Genomic DNA, 20588 nt, shown 5'->3' on the forward strand with positions numbered 1-20588 from the left:
ATTGTAAAAAAATTTAGTCAGTCAGATGTTTCTCCGTGCATTTATTAATCATTAGTAGTCGCCGTGACAGGATTATCCTTTCCAAGTTGCCTCCCTCCCCCCTGATGGTTGGGGATAGTCATAGGTTTAAAAAGAGAGGCGGCGTTTGATTTCGGGGGAAGGAATAAAGATTTGCGCGCGAGGGATATACGTGCGCGTATATATTATATAGTACACGCGCATGTGTGTACGCCACATTCTTTTTTGCATATGCCGTCCTGCATCTGTTAGCGGTCGTGCCCTAGTCTAAACTTTATTCCCTTTTGTTCTCCACCTTGACCAGACGTTATACAGAGCCTCCTCCAATAGGTAGCGACGCTTGACATTAGGTATGGTCATGGGCGCGACTCTCGAGAATTTTTTCTCTTTCGCGATCGTGCCCCGAGGGCACTCGACCGAGATACATGATGATTTCATTCGCGTTATTATCCACGAGTCTATTAAGACGAATATTAGAGTCGAGAACACGTATTCATTTTTTTTAGTCATTTCGTCGCTTTTCGATTTCTTCCGTAAGTATCTCGGATACGGAACGATCTCTCGCGACATCACCCTGTCGCGTTTACGACACGACTCGCTCGTAAAAATACTCTCGCCACGGCCGCGCTAGTTGCGTTAAGCCCGTGTCGCACTACGTATCGCGGACACGGATCGGATGTCAGCCAATCACAGACGAGCTGCTCGTCTATAATTGGCTGGATTACGATCCGCGATCCGCAATCTCAATCCGATCCGCGTCCGCGATACGTAGCGTGACACGGGCTTTACGCGGCGCACGCAGCAACGGAAATAAATTTTCGGAAAACACCGAGTTTATTGGCACGGCCGCCAAGTCTTACTCGGCCCGTTTCGTCAGAGCCGTGTAATTTCGGTCCGTAATGTACCGTCCGCGTTGGGAGACCCGTCGCGTCGACTCGCGCTCCGGGTACAAACTCCGGGCTAAGGTCAGGGATGCAGCTACTTCGATCCGTTTCCCGCGATTACGCGCTTCGTAGAAGTTACGAGACAAACTCTCGCACGTCCCGCAAAATACGGACGGTCAATTAAATTTTAATTTCGTCCGGTTGCACAGCCACAACGATATCCGTAGCGTTAGATTTTCTTTTCTCACGCAAAGCTCTCGCCCGTATTTTTCTCGATCTTATTGAGGATTGAGAATTGTATACCTTTTCCCTTCGCGCAAGATTAGGTTGATGAAACTGGAGCGGAAAAAGATTCGCAATTAAAGGCGGACATTTTTTCACGTAAAGAAGTTCTTTCGGTTTTGTCTTCATACAACGTCTGAATATTTTCAATTTCTATAATTTCCAATAATTTATACACAACTCTTTAAAACGCATTTGTATGTAAAAGGCAGGTATGTACATTATCGCTAACGTAATTCTACAGGTGGAATGGTATTTCCAAGCTATAGAACTCCTGACACATCTCTTGCTATATATATCGGATGATTTTTATAGATGGCGTAGGTTGCGGTTTTCCGCGAAGTTGCGATCGAATACGGACAGCGTAAGAGGCGAGAGGGAGACCCTTATCTCGATGCGATACCGTGGCGCGTACCGAGGGTCAAAAACCTTGAAGGGCCGGTTACGGGGCCGAGGGGTAGCGCAACTTGAGATTTGAGCGCGCACCTCCCCTTCGCGCGGAATTAGGTTGGTGAAACTGGATCGGAAAGATTCGCAAATAAAAGCAAACGTTTTTTCACGTGGTAAAGAAGTTCGCTCGGTCCTGTCTTCGTACACATATATACAATATAATATTCGAATATTTCCGATTTCTATCTGCAATCATTTATGCACAAATATTCGCGTCCTACGTACCTATATTTCTCAACCGTATCGATCGATAAATTAAAATTTCCCCTCTTTCTCGTTGAGAGAATATATATTTCGTGATTGTATATGTTATATCTCTTCCATTAATTATAAGTTACATCCGCAAAGATTTCTTTACGGATGTACATAGTATTTTATTATCGAGCTTGCATCGCGATGATTTAATCGATTCAATCGAAAGTTCGATTATCCTCGTCAGGATGGATTGAGCTCGGCTCATCGACAAGTTCGATTGGAGCGATTGGAAAATTTCGGATGTCCGCGTATCTCTAACTCATTAGCACGCATGTACGTACACTTCGATATCGGCGGACGGCGAGCTCCCTTTCCCTTCGCGATTCTGTGCGAGCCGCGGGCCGAATCAGCCGAATGGCCGAATCACGGATGTATGGAAGAAGGGGTTCGCGATACGCTCCGCGCGGCGTGGCGTCGGTGTCGGGTGCCGTCGGCGTCGCGCGTCGCGCAGCCGCGCGCCGCGCCGAGCGCGGCCGACGACGGCCGAGTGGTGGCGAGTGGCGAGTCGCGAGGGACGAAGCGAAGCGGCGAAGCCGCCAACCGCCAACCGCCGCCGGCGCCGGCCGCGCCGCGCCGTTTCGCGTTTCGCCCGTTTCAGTTCAGTCTTCAGTCTCTAGGCAGCCTTCGCCCGTGTCGCGCGTCGCGTCGCGTCGCGTCGTTCTTTCCGTTTTCTTAGTCTAGTGTTTCAAGCTTTAATTTTTCTCGAACGCGGACCCTCGCACCCACCTTCCTCCGTCCCCTCCGTGCTCCCGTATACACGCGCGCGCGGGCATACGTCGCTCGTCAAAACGTTGGTGCACTCTCACGTCGCGCGCTGTGCCCTGTGCTCGCCGTTCTCTCCTCTCCGGCCACCCCTCCCACCCACCGTCATCGCCGCCACCCTCGCGTTTCTTCGCGTCTTCGGGTCTCTACGCCGAAAGCAGCAGCCACGTTCATGTCGATACGCGGCCGTCGCCCGTCGTTACGAAGTGTACCGAGAACGGTGGTGAGGCGGCGTGCATAAATGCCGGTTTACGAGCGCTCGCGCCGTACTTTACTTTCGTTGATTTCCCCTTCCGTTCCGGGCGGTGGTGCGAGAGCGGTAGCGTGATAACGGTGCGCATTAGCGGTGGTGACAGCGGTGCGAAGCGAAGGGAGCCGGAGGAGGCTCGCCCAAGGGCTGACCGCCCCCGCGCGGTGCTCGGTTTCGCGTGCGACACAGTCGGCGGAGGAACCAGGTGACATTGGTGACAAGCCCCATCGGGAGAAGAGAGATTATCGAAAGGTACCGGAAAATAAATAAGCGTTGCGCGCGCTGCGCGAAGGTCGGCGTTCAGATAGATGGGCGGATAGTGGAAACGCGAGAGAGAGAGAGAGAGAGAGAGAGAGAGAGAGAGAGAGAGAGAGAGAGAGAGAGAGAGAGCGCGCGCGCCCGAGGACTCCCGGGGGAGTGAATCGATTATTGCGAGATAGAGAGAGAGAAGGGGACAGTCGATTCGCCGATAAGGGCGGAAAGAGTCAAGTCCCGCGACGCGCACTTGTCGCCTCTCTGTCCGTCTGTCGCGATCCCGACGCGTCTCGGGAGCACGTGCCGCGCCTCGTCTCTCGTCGCGTTTTCCTCCCGACGAGCGAACCCCTCGGTTCTCATATGCGTGCGCGAATTCTCATACGTCGCGTTCCCTACGCCACCACGGCTTCTCTCTCTCTCTTTCTCTCTCGTCCTCTGCTCCTCTCCCTCCCCCCCCGTTTCCCTTCCAACGCCGCGCCGCCGCGTTTACGTACGCGCGCGCGTACTTTCGTACGCCGCGTATTTACGAACCGCTTTTTCGCGCGCGCAAGGGGAGGGGTCTCCCTCGGAAACACCGCGCAGGGGCGGCGATGCGACGGCAGGGAAGGGGACTCTCGCGGAGCGCCGACCGCCGGGCGAGCGAGCGAGGGACCGAGGAGCCGCGCTCGTATTGATCGACCCCGGCCACGCGATTTTCACGATCCGTCGCCATGGCCACCTGGCCACCGGCCGAAGATCGTATCTCGCGGCGTACGTGCAGATCGAACTTTAACCCGCGAGACCGCCCGCTGACCAGGCCTAGTCGCGACCTTCCTCCCTCGTCGGGGAACGTTTCCGTCTTGATCCGTTTTTCGTAGAAACATTTTTTTGCCGCTTACGATTCGACGCTTCGCCGAGCGCGCTCCGTTTTTTTAAACTTACAATATTAGATGACAAGTATAATCGATCGTTGTACCGTTGTATATCTTCATAATTGTTGAACTTTATTTGACGTTATATATGTATAATAACGTTGAAGTCTAATTTTGAACGTAAATTCGAGATGGAGGGTGGACGGAGATTTTTATGATAATCCACAAATAATTGAGCGATGCTATCTCGCGACAAGAGGGACTCCGCTAAATTGAAATAACGGGGTAGCATTTACCAGAATAAAGCGGTATTTCCGTTCCATCGATTTCGCCAGATCGATAGTCCCGGGCTGTTTCGAAACAACTCGCCGGGCATCCATCTGCTTTCCCTTCGCGCTTCAGTTCGCAAAAATTATTTCTATATAATTACATTTATCTTCACGTTTAACGTTTCGCGTGAACCGCGGAATCTGATAACGTTATCGATACACTCCTGTGCACGCGGTGTGTAACTTGTAATCTCATTTATAATACGGCTAATAGGTAATCTCAGATTAAATGGAGTCATCGAACGCAATGACAGTCTCGAGATCGAATTCTTTTTTCAACCACTCCAAATTCTACCTCGTTAAATCATCGCGAAAAGTTGAGGAAGATTTTGTTACGGAAGACTGTCGACGAGATTATTCTGCGCCTTAATTTACGAAATTCTTTAATCCCCCGCTTCGAAGGCAGCCCTTCGATAGGGCGCGCGAGATAGCCTCGCGTTACGTTCAAAGTTTTGTCGAGGATCGCCCCCGTCTCTCCGATCTACTTTTCCCTTTCGCATCCTCGCCTCCCCTCGGCGTCGGGCGCGCACGCGTCCGCCACGTCCGCGTCATTGTCATCCGGGTGACGACAATAAAATGAAGATTCAAAAGTCACGGACTAGTCACAGAGGCACGCTCTTTCCCGATGCGCGACAACGCAGTCAGCTCGGCGGCGCGGCGCGGCGCGGCACGACGGTTATTCTCTCCCGCCTTCTCGGCATTGTCGGATCCGAAAATATATCGCGATGGCGAACAACGCCGCGCGCGGATCGATACCGAGGAAGATGCCGGGCTGCGATAAAGCGCACCGCGGACTTTTCTGCCTCCTGCGAGCAGCAGCGACGCTTTTATCGCCTCGCGTTCGTAAACAAAGGGAACGCGAGTGAGTGATCGGCGCGGCGGCCCCCCCCCCTCTCTCTCTCTCTCTCTCTCCATTCCGCGAATATACCTTTCCTAGGTTCATCACCGTAAACACGAGTTATTTAGTGATAATATCGGAGATTATTCCTCAATGTTATTTCATGTTTAAAAATCGAATTATATCAAGAATTGTATCGTCGAGAATTTAAGGAATATCCGCGTCATTGGTTCTTGGCGTATTGAATATCGCTCTAGTTTCAAATACTTCATTAAAAACAAGCATGTGGTAAAACGTGCTATTTATCGCGCACGTGCTCCGTCTCGTTCCATCGTTTTTCCACACGCCGATGCGTATGACTTCTTAAATGCCTCGATTTCGGCCTTGTATTCGCGTAAATTAAGGAGACGCGTCCATGCGCTAACTACCGCTGCATTCGATGTACCGCGACGTGTCGTTGTCCCGTGCAACCGTACATATATTTCCATGTACGTACGACGGCAAACGTACCGTGTATACCGTCCAGTCCGTTTCGGAAACTAGTAGGGGGGGGGGGAGCGGCCCAGTCGTAATAAAAGCTGTCCGTTACCCCGCGGCACCGCGGACAGCTCGGGTTTTAGGGTGGCGACCACCACGAGAGTCGGCGGCGAGCCGGCGGGAAAGGTCCTGAAGGACAGCCGATGCCTAAACGTAGGAGGGAAAAAGGGAGAACGGACGCGCGTGGCGAGAGGGAAGCGCACGCAAAAAAAAATTAAGTGGGGGAGAATAAAAATGTACGAGTCGGTGGCTCGTGCCGACTGATAAACGCGTCGTCGTAGGCTGTATGTGTGTGTATACTCGCCTTAACCGTGAACACCGCGGTTGACACCCTACGGTAGCCGCCACACGTATACATAATTCCCCTTCCTCGCTCTGTCTCTGTCTCTCCCTCTTTCGCTCCCGTTTCTCCCTTTGCGCTCTGGCGCGCGCGCGCGCACGCGCGTGTACCGGGTGTTCCGCGCGAAAGACCTCGTCGGATTATTCTCATTGTCAGTCTGGTATTCAGGACCTGAATTCGTTTTTTCCTGGCCAATTCGCTGCCGTTTACTTCATATTCGAATTTACCTCATATTTCTTGAGAATTTCCTCGAGGGTATTCAGTCTAAAGCTGGTTGGAATTACAAATATCTTTTTGAGTAGCTGTAAAGATATGTTTCAATAAAAACGAATTTATCTCGACATTTTTTCGCTAATAAAACTTTGTCGTGAAATCTTAGCGTCGCTTCGTTTTTAATTGATGGATATAATTATCAGAGTTAATTGCCTCTTAGACGATGTAATGAGGCCGGCTACCTGCTCGAATTTATAATTTATTCGTGCCAGAGCAGGAGTACTTTAGAAAGCATTTCTTTCTTTCATCTTCCGTGCCGATGAACAAAGATATGCTGTTGAAGGAAGTTGATGATCCTAATCGCCACTTCTCGCTACTGCGTCAACTAATTTGTTAAGTTTAATTAAACTTATATTTTATATTGCAAAAAGTGCCTGATATCTCGAGAGATATCGGAACACTGCTCTGTATGTACTTTGGACGCCACGTATGTAGGCTTATACAACACTCGCTGTGCCTCCGTAGTTTGAAAGATGAGAGGGTCTCCAGCCCTTTAAATGACAACAGGGGTCGTCGGCCCCTTTAAATTACCCGTGTTCGTATCGGACGTTACCCCAAAGTTCCCCCAAAAACCGTCGCTAGTCCCTTTCGTGCTGCATTTGGAAAGTCATTGTTCAGATTTACACGATGGAATTTTGAGTATTACATATTTTTTTACATAGGTTTCTTTGTCCGTCGGTAATATTCGTGGCTCTAACAATAAGTCTTTTTTTTCTAATACCTAATACAAAACATATCTTTGGTAAACAAAGCCTTTCGAATAAGAGACGATCGAAGAAGCATTATTTAAATGATTGTAAATTACGATATCGTTTACTTGCACGCGCGCGCGTGTATCTTATACATTTAATAATTAACCTATTATATTTTTCAAGTTGTTAAGCCAAAATTGAAATTCGCTTTAGTTTTGCTTCATACAACAAAGCCGCGCTTCTTATATTTAACTTACATTCGTTCTTTCGCCGAGTTCACGGTATAAGCTGTATATAAAAACCCGAGGCCACTTGGATTTGAGTTTTCAAGCGTCGAGAAACGTTTTGTGCATCATTGTTTTGGTTTTTACGTCCCCTTCGATATTTCGTGTTTACATCGGTGCCGTCTAGTTTCTTTGCCCATTACCTTGCGATGTAGCTCATATTTGCTGTGTTGCGAAACTTCTTGAAGTATATTTTAAAGTCTTAGGAAAATATGCAGACCCAACGCGATACCATAATTACCCAGAAATTTCGCACTATATCTAATTCTAACGATAGAACTTTTTTGATAAAAACCGTTATTATTATGGAATTACAATGATTTATCGGTGGTTTGGACCACGATGTAATGTAACGTGTGCGTGTGTGTTCTGTTTGCAGATTTCGTACGTAGTTAGGGACGACTCGTTAGAGGATTGCAATGATGGCGAACGGAATGGACACAGTCGTGCAACAAAACGGAGGATCGACCCTCGGACAGACCTCGCAGGAAGAGTCGAAGACGAATCTCATAGTAAACTACTTGCCACAGAGCATGACACAGGATGAGATTCGTTCTCTGTTCTCCAGTATAGGCGAGGTCGAAAGCTGCAAGCTGATCCGTGATAAGCTCAGCGGTAAGATCGGCACTCCTTTCGTCTTCTTCTCAACGCAACGAGCCGTCTGTTTTAATGATCTAATGACACCATTGAAAGACACAGCTTTTCAATGACGTTGTTCAAATCCAGTTTCGAAACATTATGAATTGCGGTTTTGAAATATTACGAAACGCATTAACGATTAACTCGAGTAATAATCATATTGTTATCACGATTTAATGTCCAAAATTCTCTCGCTTATTCAAATAATTTAATTTGACTAGTGGAGATCAAAAGCCAATGATTGAAAAATAATCTGATAAAAGAAATGATTTTATTAGAAAAATGGAAACTCCGCGACTTCTCACAAACAATTGTTCGTCATAGAATTATTATTATTCCTTTTTTTTTCTATCACGAACACAAGTCTGAAAAGTCAAACTAATTAATTCTACTTTTCTAACTTCTTTTCCAACTTAACTAACTTCGTCAATTTTCTCTACTTTTTATTTCACGGAGTTGATCAATTTGGTTTATGAACGGTTCAAGTAATACTCTTATTTTACTGAAAACTAGTATTTTGCATATTATAAGTCTCCGATTGCGATCATAGAATTTTGCATAATTCATCCGTATCATTGTAACATATCGAGTATGCGTAATCTAGCGTAATTCGGGTAGGTACGTGTGCGCCGGGTATATTCCATTGCAGTGGCGGCGAGACGAGCACGTGCGTATAGACTATAGACGTCGCGGCGCTATTTCGAGCCGCCGCGCCGCGAAGAGCGAGAGCGGGGGCGGCGTTTGGTTTGAAGATTTGCCGCTTTATGCTCGACCTCATCGCCGCAGAGTGACAGTACCGTATCACGTCATTCGCCACCACGCGCGATAAGCACATCGTCATGTTCCAATATTTCCCTCGTTCCGCTGAAACTTCGTAATTACTCTCTCTGCGCTTCTTTCTTTCCGTTAGACTGCGTTAGAAATAATGCGCGCGAGGAGCGTCTTGAATTTATTAAATATAGCCGGAAGAGAAGCTTTTCTGGATTTGACTTACGTTAATGAAGATTGACAATTAAAATAGCATATTGATATAAAGATTTAATTAACTTTTTTTTAACTATTTTGGCATTAAAACGTTCAAAAATTACGAGAGAATGTGACATTGTTTTCCCAGTTACACCGAAAAAATGATTTATTTGTATGTCCTTGCGATTCCAATGCTTCAGGCATTTCGCCAACTACTCGTTGGTATATTTGTCACTACGCCATTCATAAAATTAATTCCGGAGCGTATCGGGGAAATTGAAGTTGGCACCGCGCTATATCGCTTCGATGCACTATTATTCTAGTCTAGTAGATAACTAGGTAAACACATTCGGACATAAACAAAACTCGTTGGTAGCCGAAGAAATATTTAATTACAATCATGAGCAAAAACCACCAAAATGTGATGGTCGTCAGCGATGAAATCGGTCACTCCTTTGTCGCAAATTACACACGATGTGGTTCGCGATTGATCTACTTTTTGAAGATAAATCTGATATCGATATGTAATATTCATCAGGTCGCGCGCGTCTCTGCTTGCAGGTCAGAGTTTGGGTTACGGTTTCGTCAACTATCACCGGCCTGAAGATGCCGAAAAGGCTATAAACACGCTCAATGGTCTTCGTTTACAGAACAAAACCATCAAGGTGAGTAGTTTTAATGTACCTAGTTCTCAATACATCGTTGTTCGCGTCATTCGTTCTTTGCGATCTCCATAATAATGCAACGCGATCATTTGCCATGCATCTATTCTATTTTCCACGATTTAACTAATGTTATTTTTTGAGAAATTATAGATCTCCATTATTCGTTATGATCAATGTCTATAATACAGGAGAGATATCGAGATTAACGTCGAAATCGATAGACTATTTTTGTCAGCCGACTATTTTGCAAAGCGTTTCTATCCGATTTCTAGAATGCTAAATGCATCTACGCGAGCGTGTAGGGCGGTAATGCAGCAATATAAATAGGTTGGCCTGGATTCGGGCGGATTTTATCGCGCGCGAACAAGAATAAAGCGACGATTATCGCGTGGGCACGTTTTTTCTCCTTTTTTTTTTCTGACTTCTATTCGATAAAATATCAAGTATCTCGGTGACGTTGATCTCCTCGTTTTTTGTCAGATAATCTGACGAATATTTGTCGGAATTAAAAAGGGAATATTTTTTGAAACGCGATTTCTTTTTCTTCTAGGTGTCGTACGCGAGACCGAGCAGCGAGGCGATCAAAGGCGCGAATCTGTACGTGAGCGGTTTGCCGAAAAATATGGCGCAGCAGGATTTGGAGAATCTCTTCAGTCCTTACGGCAGAATTATCACGTCGCGGATATTGTGCGACAACATCACCGGTAAGTCTATGTGCAAATCCGCCTGTCTATAATTTTCGCGAGCTTTCCGTCACGATAATATTTCCGATCGAATAAACGTTCCGACAACGCTTGTCAATTTTTCCGACAACGCGAAATAAATTAAGTGCCTATAAATGAGAATCCGTCAAATCGTCGTTATGGATATCGTTTGTAATAATGTCCTCGTGCGGTTTCTTCCAGTCGATTTAGATCCGATTTATCTAACTTATATTTTTATTCGCGCTCTGAAACGAATTTCGCAATATGATGAAATCGATGTGCGAGAGAATTATATTTAAGACAGCGACAAAATCGGAAATCTCCGGTGGCTTTGTAAATAAAGCTTGATCCACAGATCACAGGTGCGTAGGCCATGGGGTTAGAGTTCGTTTGTAGGGTGGGTCGGTGCGCCGTACACGGTAACGACAACGAAAGTGCGAGTAAGAGTATTCTCGTTGAAGCGTTAACGATAAATATTCCGTTGAGCGAACGAGATCGTATCAGTTTCACATCGTTATGTTTTCTTTCGCCTGTACACACTCTTCCATACATTTCCTCATTCGAAGAGCACGAAGAGCAACGATTTCACGAGTATACAGCTTCGCATATTATACACGCAATTTTGTTCTCGAGGGGAGTTGAGTTATATGTATGCCGACGACGAATACGATGACAGCTCCAAGTGTCGCGCAAGTGTCTCTCGCTTTTAGTCGACTACGAACCTTCCCGAGTTGGATTTCGTTTGCGTCTCTTTGGTTTATTTATTGCAAATGCTCCTCCCTGGCCAGCCCAGTTGCACGCACAAAAGCCTCATGGCCTCCACCTCGATCTTAATTTCGTGTTTCCTTACCGTGCTCACTTTTCACGCCATTCCGCTCATCTTCCACTCCATTCCGACACCCTTGTCGCCACTTGTCACGCGTTATCTTCATCATCATCATCATCATTCCATTATCCAGACCAGGCTTGCTTCGTTTTTCCCTGAAATTTACGTTCTAATCCAATGTTGCTTTTTCCTACCTCCCGCAAAAGTGAACACGCGCGATACACCGAATTTTTCCATTTTTGGCGCTCACGCTTTTTCTATGATTAAGGAGATCTGAAATAGCATAAATTACACGAAGTCCGCTCGCCCCTTGTATACGTGCTCGTCCTAGTTAATTTACTTTCTTTAAAGTAATATTATTTTCTCGTTACCGTAGAAAACGTTATAAATATGGAAGCAACGAATATATCAAGCTACGATGATTAAAACGTTGAATAACATAGCTAAAATAAAATAAAAGCGATTTGTTTATTTTATTAATGGTTTACATGTAGTTTTTACGATTTTTTTTGAACCTTTTTTTCATTTTCTTAATTGTGTGTATAATTTTATATTTCTTATATTATTCATATACGTGCATAGAAATGATTCTTAAACTGTATCATTAAATGTAAACTCGTCAGTTTACCTAGGTTCTTGCTTCTCGTAGATTGCTGGAAATTAAATAATTTTGAATTATCTTGCTATTGCGAGAAATTCTGCAAATAATATTAAACTTCTCGATTTATCACGTCGCAGATGTCTTTTTATTTTTAGATTCGAACGCTGACAAACATGAGACTCGTAGCTTTTACTTTGTTTTTGTTGTGTTTTTTTTTTGTTAACCCTGTCACTTGGTCTTATCGCGCAAACACGTTTTATCATCCCTCGAAATCACCAACGTATCACAGGGGCGAGCGAATCGCGTGTTGTGCTGCCAGTTGGATTTTAACGAGATATGATTTTTTCCGTTTCTGTTTAGTACGACAGTTTGTGACCGGCGGCGGAGACAATTTGCCCGGTACGTAAATCACAAATCTCTTTTCTTTTCCCTCATTACGTCCTCTAGCTGAAACGAAAAGCAGCCGTTTCTTTCGATCTGTGATGCGCGCGCGTCTCTCGTCTGCGCGACCTCGTTTTTTTTCACGCGTAGCCACGTATACCTCGTCAATGTCATCGCCATCGTTGTTAAATAAAACACAACGCAGCGGTACGTACACCGGTCTTCCTCGCGGTGTAATCGAGTGTCGCTCGGAATCGAAAATCGATTTGTAATCGCGCCAAGTAAACGTCACCTTCGATCAAACCCGTTCTGCCTGTCTGCCTGTCTGTTAACGACGACATTTTGTCAAAATTAATTTGCAATTCCGGCGAGCAGTGAAAAAACTTCGCATTTCAACGAAGAAATTTTACATTATGCGACTTACATTACTAGATTTGACTTTATGAAAATTGAAATTGGTGCGCAAGAGAGAGAGAACAAAAGTCAGTAAAATATTAAATATCACGGTTTAATGTTTCGCGAAACGTCCTGCGTTGTTAACACGTCTTGACTGCGGCTCAGCAAAATTCAAAATTGATACGAATTTATTTTCGAACGACCGAATATAAGGAGAGAAGACGAGAAAACAATTAATTGCATTTCTGTTTCATCGTGCAATGACAGATGATGCGCGCATCCAGTGTTTTCCTGAGCGCCATTTTTGTTTCTTTACGCTTTTTGTCATTCGTTATAATTATGATTTGCTATTATGGTCTTTCAATTATATCGACATGTGTCCGCGATCGAAAATATACTCGCTCTATCTCACTCTCTCTTTCTCTCTCTCTTTTTCTCTCTTTCTCTCTCTTTCTTTATCACTTTTCTTTATCTCTCACTTTCTCACTCTTTTTCTCTTTTTCGTTCCTATTTTACCCGTTATCAATCGGCACTAGACCGCGAATGATGAATAAGATCTACGGCAAAGTAGAGAATCGAAAGAAAGACAAAAAGACGTCCACCCGACGAGGCATCGTCGGTGTGTTTGTAAAGAAACGAATCTGCGCGCACCGAACCACTCGCTTTGTCTCTATGTAAAAAAAAGCTTTATAATAAAATAAGCTTAGCGTTTCTCGAGTCTACGCGACGTGTACTCAAGTCGTGTCTTTCCGTCATTACGAGAGATATAAGCGATTTACACTCGTAATTTGTCGCTGCTCTCGATGATACTTGAACGCAGTGCACCGCATTATGTGAAATGTGAATTGTTCTGCACGCATTCTATAATCTAATTGTAAGTGCAACGAAGTGATAATAACTCGTCACATTATCAGGATCGTTAACTGGTCAAGAAAGCTAGCTAAAGGCTCATTAATAATGATATCGTGTAATGTAATAAGTAAGGAGGCATAAATGTACAATAAGACGATGTTGCGGTAAGAAAACATGTGCAGGTAACGATCGTGACGCAATTAAAAGTCCTCCAAATTGATTTTGAGCCGTCGTTTTCGCTGTTCGCCCTTTCGCGACGTCGCTAGTTAAATAAAATAAGAAAGAAACAGAAAAGAAAAAAAGTACGAGAATTCAGAGATCGGTCGGTCGGAAGTGTTCCGAGTTCCGACGCGGTCTCGGCGAACATTTGCGTCGCAAGTCGACAGCAATAACCAGATGCGATCTTGTGTGTTCCGCCGTTTATCTCGGCACCTCTCGACAGGCCTGTCGAAGGGCGTCGGCTTCATAAGGTTCGATCAGCGCGTCGAGGCCGAGCGGGCGATCCAAGAGCTGAACGGCACCATACCGAAGGGCTCGTCCGAGCCGATCACCGTCAAGTTCGCCAACAATCCCAGCAACAACAACAAGGCGATACCGCCGTTGGCCGCCTATCTCGCACCACAGGCCACGCGGCGCTTCGGCGGGCCGATCCACCATCCGACCGGCCGCTTCAGGTACATTCCACTGTCGCCACTATCCAGGTACCTACTCGCCTCTACTCGCTCTACCCAAGGATTTTCACTATCTTTCTAACTCTTCTTCGTCTCTGCTCTGTCTCTTTCTCTCTTTCCGCTTCATTCTTACGGCTTCCGTTTTACGACATTTCCGTCGGAGAGAGTGTTGCGCGGAACGATTGGTCGCGGTTTTTAAGACGATGCTGATGTTCTGGATACTCTCCAGCACGGACGTACGCGAATCAAACACCGCGACCGATCGCATCGTTCGGCTGCAATATCGTTTTCCCGCTTTTCTTTCACTTCTCTATTGATTGATTTATCTGATAATTTCTCAGCTGTATAAATTGAGTTCTCTCTACTGAGTTATTTATCCATGGATCTTTCCTTATTCGCCCACCTATCTATTCAATTATTATTATTTTTTTTTTTTTACTTTTCTCTCTAAGAACTATCTCTAACTATCTAGCGTATACTATTCGTCTTCTTCCTTCTATTTTCTCTCTTGACACACACACACGCACAAACAAACACACACACACACACACACACACACACACAGACCGGGTAAACACGAATACTCGATTAGATCGATCGATCGTTCATATATAAATATGAAACTTCGCTGTTCTAATGATATCTTAGTACCACAATACGGTATGGTTTTTTTTTATTTTTAATCAGAGGAAAAATAACTTTTTTTATAGAAAATATATTCTGTACGATATTATGCTTCATTATTGCTGCTTGAAAAATCGTACATAGATAGCATGCTCTCTAAATCTGAATCAGACTATTCACTGATTCAGATTTAGAGAGTAGTTAAAAAAAAAAGATAAAGTATTTTATATAGAAAATACTGACAGTAATTGGTTTATTAAAATAAACTAAACATATATTTGTCGATTTGATTATTTATGTCAATCGGTCGGTCAGTCGATCGCAAACAGTTATTGTTACCTATTACATTTATCGAAGTTGTTCGGCACAAAGCTCCTCCTACACTATCCGATTCGAATTCTATAAAACAGTGTATGAACTCTAACGTGTCTGTCTTTTTATTTTAAGTTATGACTGTGCACACTCTGTTACTTTCGGGAATTTATGGGCTTAGAGACCTTTGTGTTACTTACACGGTAACTTTTAGATACGGTATTTTTCACATATTCTCACTTATAATTTGGTTACGAGAGGGGAACGGTCAGTGACGGCGTTTAGTAAGAGAACAGCCAATTTTTGACGTACTTTATTCTGATTATTTATTGAAATATTAAATATAGATACGTGTTATTTTTCATTTTCGCTGATTATAACGTTAACGTGAGCGAATAAAGATTCGCGGAGAGGTTTCGGAGCGCGAACAATCCACGGAGAATCCGCGTTAGCTCTGTTTAGAAAGGTCTTTCCGTCTCGTAATCGATATGACTCTATTAAACTTGAATATCGACGAAACAACCTGTCGAGATCGACCGGAGGGCTCCGTGACCTTACCAAATAATAAATCTATGTTCGATAGCATCCATGTAACTTTGCGCATAATAAAGAAAGAAAGGAACATTGTGGCTGGCCTTCCTTTATTTGCACTCGCCGTTGTATTTTTTTCATTGTTTACGTAGGCTCTTGATTTTTATGCTACTTTTTCCTTTTTTTTTTTATTTTTATCTTCTTCAAGGCCAGCGATCAGTAAATCTCATGAGATAGACGTGTATAATCTGTACTACGACTCGATCGAATGCAGAGAAACGGAATAATGCATAAGTTTGATTTGAAAATGTAAGCTGATCTTTGGCCATTCTCGAAACACGGAGGAGCAAAACGTACACGCAATAGCCTTACATTCTATATCGATATTTGTCGTCACGCTCGCAATATTTTATTTTATTTTAATTTATTGATAAATTATTAGATGTATTATATGAAATCATCATAGAATCATCTTTATAATCATTCAGACGCCGGACGACAGATATCAGAATTGAGGCCTACCGATACTCACAACTTATCACCTCTCTTTCGTTTCGAGCCTCCCGTACAATGCATAAGTCACGATGCTCGCTATCGAGAGCAATATCTATTTACGTATATATTCGCAAATTTTCGTTCTATAGTACGTAGGAAACGATACACGCACTATATACATTTTCATTGATCGCACGTGTCAAAGTCTATTTGTATGTCTAGATTCGAGATACAGAGCTACCGAAATTCTCCATGAGACATTGATCGTTTGGTTGTTTTCGATAAATGCAAAGCGTTAATCGAGTGCAGCTGCGCTTTGCTGTTGCTTTATCTAATTATCTTTCATTATTTCATTTTCCCTTCCAGCAGAGTGGAAAGATAGCTTGCACAGCAGTTAATCGGACTGTTAGTGTTAAACAAAATTTGAAACGACAAAAGTATGTCGACGTTTTAGATTTGAGTAGAGTAATCAACCTATCCTGCAATTTTTGCAATATTTACAAAAAAAAGTACGTAAATGTATAGATTATACTTAAAACGGAATGCCTTTTTTTTTCTTAATTAATATCCGAATTTCTGTAACATTTTTCTTTTAATTTGCAAGTGTAACTAAAAAAATTTTTTAATGCTTGAGAATTCTAACAATATCGAGTTTATCGTGTTATTTCGACATCGTTGTTTGGTAAATTCGGTCACAGTCTGACCTAAACGTTTATCCCATTGCGATAATATAATCCCTTGGCTTCCTCTCCTATAACAGAGAATCGAACTGGTCTTACGAAAGATGGATTCTATGTCGATTATTCATCACACTTCGGCAAATTAATTTTTCAAATTTTAATGTCTGCATATTATTTAAATACCTTATCTTTTAATCTAACATAAATATTATTTAAGTTGTGATGTGACAAATTATATTAAATTATGGAAATAACAATTATTGTATTATCTTGTAGATATGGATCTAATTAGATATGGATATTACTTTTTTTCGATCGAAATATTAACGTTATGTTGACATGGACGTCGGACTCGCTTCTCTAAGTCCCGCATTGCATCCTCCCCATTGCGTCCCATTCGGGGTAACGGTGCATTGCAACGTAGAGGGTAGAAAATGAAATACACAGAGAGCGCCCGACTTATCCCCCGACTTTGGCTCGATCCCGGAGTATCTCTCTTCTTACGTTGTTCTTTTTGTGTTTTGTTTTAGCACTGGCAAGGCCATGCTTGCCATTAACAAAGGCTTACAGAGGTCAGTATTTTTTTCGTTACTACCGCTACGTTTTCCACTCTTAATTTTTGTTACTTCCGTTGTGTGGCTTTATTCTCTCTCTTTCTCGCTCTCTCTTTCTCTCTCTCTCTCTCTCTCTCTCTCTCTCTCTCTCTCTCTCTCTCTCTCTCTCTTTCTCTCTTACTCTCTCACTCTCACTCTCACTTTCCCTTCGACTCGTTACGAATTCGATATCAAGTATCGCGAAATAATTTTATCTGTAAAACAACCTCGAGAAATTGTTTACAATTTTTAATAGCCATTATACTTGAATTTCTTAAGTGATCTTTGTCTGGTCTTGGATGTTCTTACGCGAACATTTTTTTCAAGATGTAAAATATATTTGTTACCGGATCCTTTTACGTAAGCGTAATTTCGTAACGGGGTCCCACTATTTATTCTTTCGCATTTTTCATCACTTTTGCATTTTCCACGTCTTTTCGCTTTGATTTTTATTTGATTCAGTTGTGCAAACACAGTGGTAGATATGTTGACGTCACGTTTTCTTGAGTTTCGCAACCAAGCCTCCTTGGTTCCCCGTTCTTCCACGTATTTACATAGTGCAATTTATCCGTCCAATAAACAATTAAACCGCCGCAATATTTGCCACCGTAGTATTTGGAACAATTGCAGCTTATATATATTTTAATATTTTAAAGTTTTATTGTTGTTCTTATTACGCAATTTGCGTAATAAAAACGGCTTTTTTCGAAAGAGAAAAGAAACACATAGTTATATACATAGTTTTGCACTGATTTCTCTTTAATGATAACGAAAAGATTGAGATTCACATTACAATATACTGCAATATCTTAGAGAAAACTTTATTTGCAAAAACTCTGGATATAAAATATTTTGAAATGTATTTTACATATTCTTTGCAAACTAAAGTTACAAAAAAATCAACGAAGGCTGCTCCCAAGGATATTTATTCTTAATACGAATACTTTTGTATGTAGAGAGAAACCAGATGCAGATACTCTCGTGTATATATGTGTAATATGCTTGATGGACAATGAGACGTACTCACATGCAAGCAACGTGATGTTACTCCCTTCATTCCCTCGTCCTTATATAAATTCCATCGTTTACTTTTTTTACCCTCCATACATCTACACATCTACACGTACACGGAATTGAATCACGGGCGGTCGTATAGCCACCCGATGCACATGTCTATGCGTACACACGTAAAAAAAAGATACACGACACGTATTAGATAGTATAAAGATTAACGTACAACGTACGTGACGAATGCATACGTAATTACTGTGGCCTCGGCATTATACTGAGTACTCACCGAGATGTGCCCTGTTTTAACGCGGCTTGTGACGTCAAGTAGGTACGTAGATACTTTTACAAATGTAAATATCCCCCTCACTTGTGTAAGTGCCCTCGTATGGGACGTGTACCTTCCATTCCTGTACTCTGAAATATTATCTAGCAGAAATAGAATGTTGTCGCACATTTAACAATTTAACGTTAACGTCTAGTCCGTAGAGAGAGCGCCATCCGAGGAGATTGGCTTGCGTTTCAAGAAACACGTTCTGTACCTATGCGATCCCTCCTGTGCACGCGAATGCATGAATGTTGAAGCAATAATGTACCTTTGTCCAATCTCGCTTTTTTTCTGGATATATTACGTTATATCCTTATAGAGAATACATGGCTCGAAAAAAAAGGTTTAATTAAGGATTCGATAACCGGATAGCGCGTACTTAAAATTTTTTCTGCCTAAGATATGAACGAGTGACATTTCTTTATCGCGTCTAATGTGTTACAACTTTTTTTTTTCTCCTTCTACTTTGTTTATTATCTCATGATTTATAATTTTATAATTCTTAACGAGCATTACTATTTATCCACTCTCTTTATGTACTCTTCTTAACGCTTTTTTTCCCCCCTTATTTTAAAGTTTACTATATGAATACTAAATACACAGAGATTTGCATACAATTCTTCAATGTTCTTTAATTATTATCTACGTTATATATATTAAAGATATGAATATTGTTGGTAAAATTAATCAAAATAGAACAATGTTTTTCGTATGTGTGAATTGGAAAACTTTCCTATTAGATATACGTGTTTATTTATTTTAAATTTTTCACAATGATATATATCACACGACTGAAATAAATACTTGTGTATTTTACATGTAACGCATGTTTTTTCTAGTATATATTTATAAATGAAGTTTGTGCACGCTATCCTCATTTATATATCACTTATGTTACCACCATTATTTCTTACAATGTTCGCGTAAGTTACGTAGTACAAAGTCCTCGCGTGGCCCTATGTATTTATTCACTTTTCTTATGCCAATGTCATATGTAGATGTTCGCGGAAGTGCCATTTGTGTAAAGAAAAAAATTCGATTACATATCACGCGAAATAAATGTTCACATCAGTATGTATATATATATATATTCGCATCTTTACACGTTTAATTTTATTGGGATTGCGATATACTGTGCGAGTAGCGTATAATTTAAAATCTTACATAGAAATATCCTTTTATACTCAGAGAAAAGAAACATCGGTAAATATTTACAATTTGAACTGAACGGTGCTCAAGCGTTTCCTCGTGAAACGTAAATGTGACGATGATGGAATAAAAGCGCGATAGTACATTTTTATTTTAAAAACTTTTTAAGGACACATTTACTGCTCAAATGTCTTCACAATCGTGAAGAAATGAAACCAAATTCTACCCTTAAGATTTATAAATTATTATACGATAATTATTATTTCATGTGGACTTGTCGTGACCAAGGAATACGTTTTCGTATTCTTGATTCGATTCGAAGAGGCCGATCGGATGCCATTGAAATTACACGTACGCGAACTGCCATTTCGCGTGTCCGATGAAACGACGCGACGTTTCAGCATCGTTCGACCTGTCACTCGTCGCCTCCGCGGCCGTCATTGCCAGCCGCCTCCGGGCGACGATGTCCGTTTAATGACCGGTCCGGTCACCGTGTTCCAGGTACAGTCCTCTGGCGGGTGACCTTCTCGCGAACTCGATGCTGCCCGGTAATACGATGAACGGCGCCGGCTGGTGCATCTTCGTGTACAATCTCGCCCCCGAGACCGAGGAGAACGTGCTCTGGCAGCTGTTCGGGCCGTTCGGCGCCGTCCAATCGGTCAAGGTCATACGCGACCTGCAGACGAACAAGTGCAAGGGCTTCGGGTTCGTGACGATGACCAATTACGAGGAGGCGGTGGTGGCCATACAGAGCCTGAACGGCTACACTCTGGGCAACCGCGTGCTCCAAGTCAGCTTCAAGACGAACAAGAGCAAGGCGGCGTAGGACGAGCAACAGGCGGCAGCGGCGGCGGTGGCTGCGGCCGC

At 43.0% G+C, this 20588-nt stretch overlaps 1 protein-coding gene across 16 annotated transcripts in view; it reads left to right on the forward strand.

The window, feature by feature from the left end:
- LOC143893399 (ELAV-like protein 3) overlaps positions 1-20588 on the forward strand; it is a 64201-nt gene that overhangs the window by 22452 nt on the left and 21161 nt on the right. For 6 of the 16 annotated variants that reach the window (XM_077398781.1, XM_077398771.1, XM_077398752.1 and 3 more), the window contains 7 exons: positions 7680-7915; positions 9467-9570; positions 10121-10274; positions 12062-12100; positions 13773-14031; positions 17174-17215; positions 20223-20563. In XM_077398781.1, the coding sequence (XP_077254907.1) occupies positions 7720-7915; positions 9467-9570; positions 10121-10274; positions 12062-12100; positions 13773-14031; positions 17174-17215; positions 20223-20547 (1119 nt within the window). In that variant the 5' untranslated portion in view covers positions 7680-7719 and the 3' untranslated portion in view covers positions 20548-20563. Of the gene's footprint in view, positions 1-2482; positions 3154-7679; positions 7916-9466; positions 9571-10120; positions 10275-12061; positions 12101-13772; positions 14032-17173; positions 17216-20222; positions 20564-20588 lie in introns of those variants that run through there. The other 10 variants (XM_077398728.1, XM_077398791.1, XM_077398844.1 and 7 more) reach the window with 10 other exon arrangements.

This window comes from Temnothorax americanus, unplaced genomic scaffold, assembly GCF_048541705.1.
Source record: "Temnothorax americanus isolate GAGA-0224 unplaced genomic scaffold, ASM4854170v1 Scaffold1, whole genome shotgun sequence".
NCBI classification, from domain to species: Eukaryota; Metazoa; Arthropoda; class Insecta; order Hymenoptera; family Formicidae; genus Temnothorax; species Temnothorax americanus.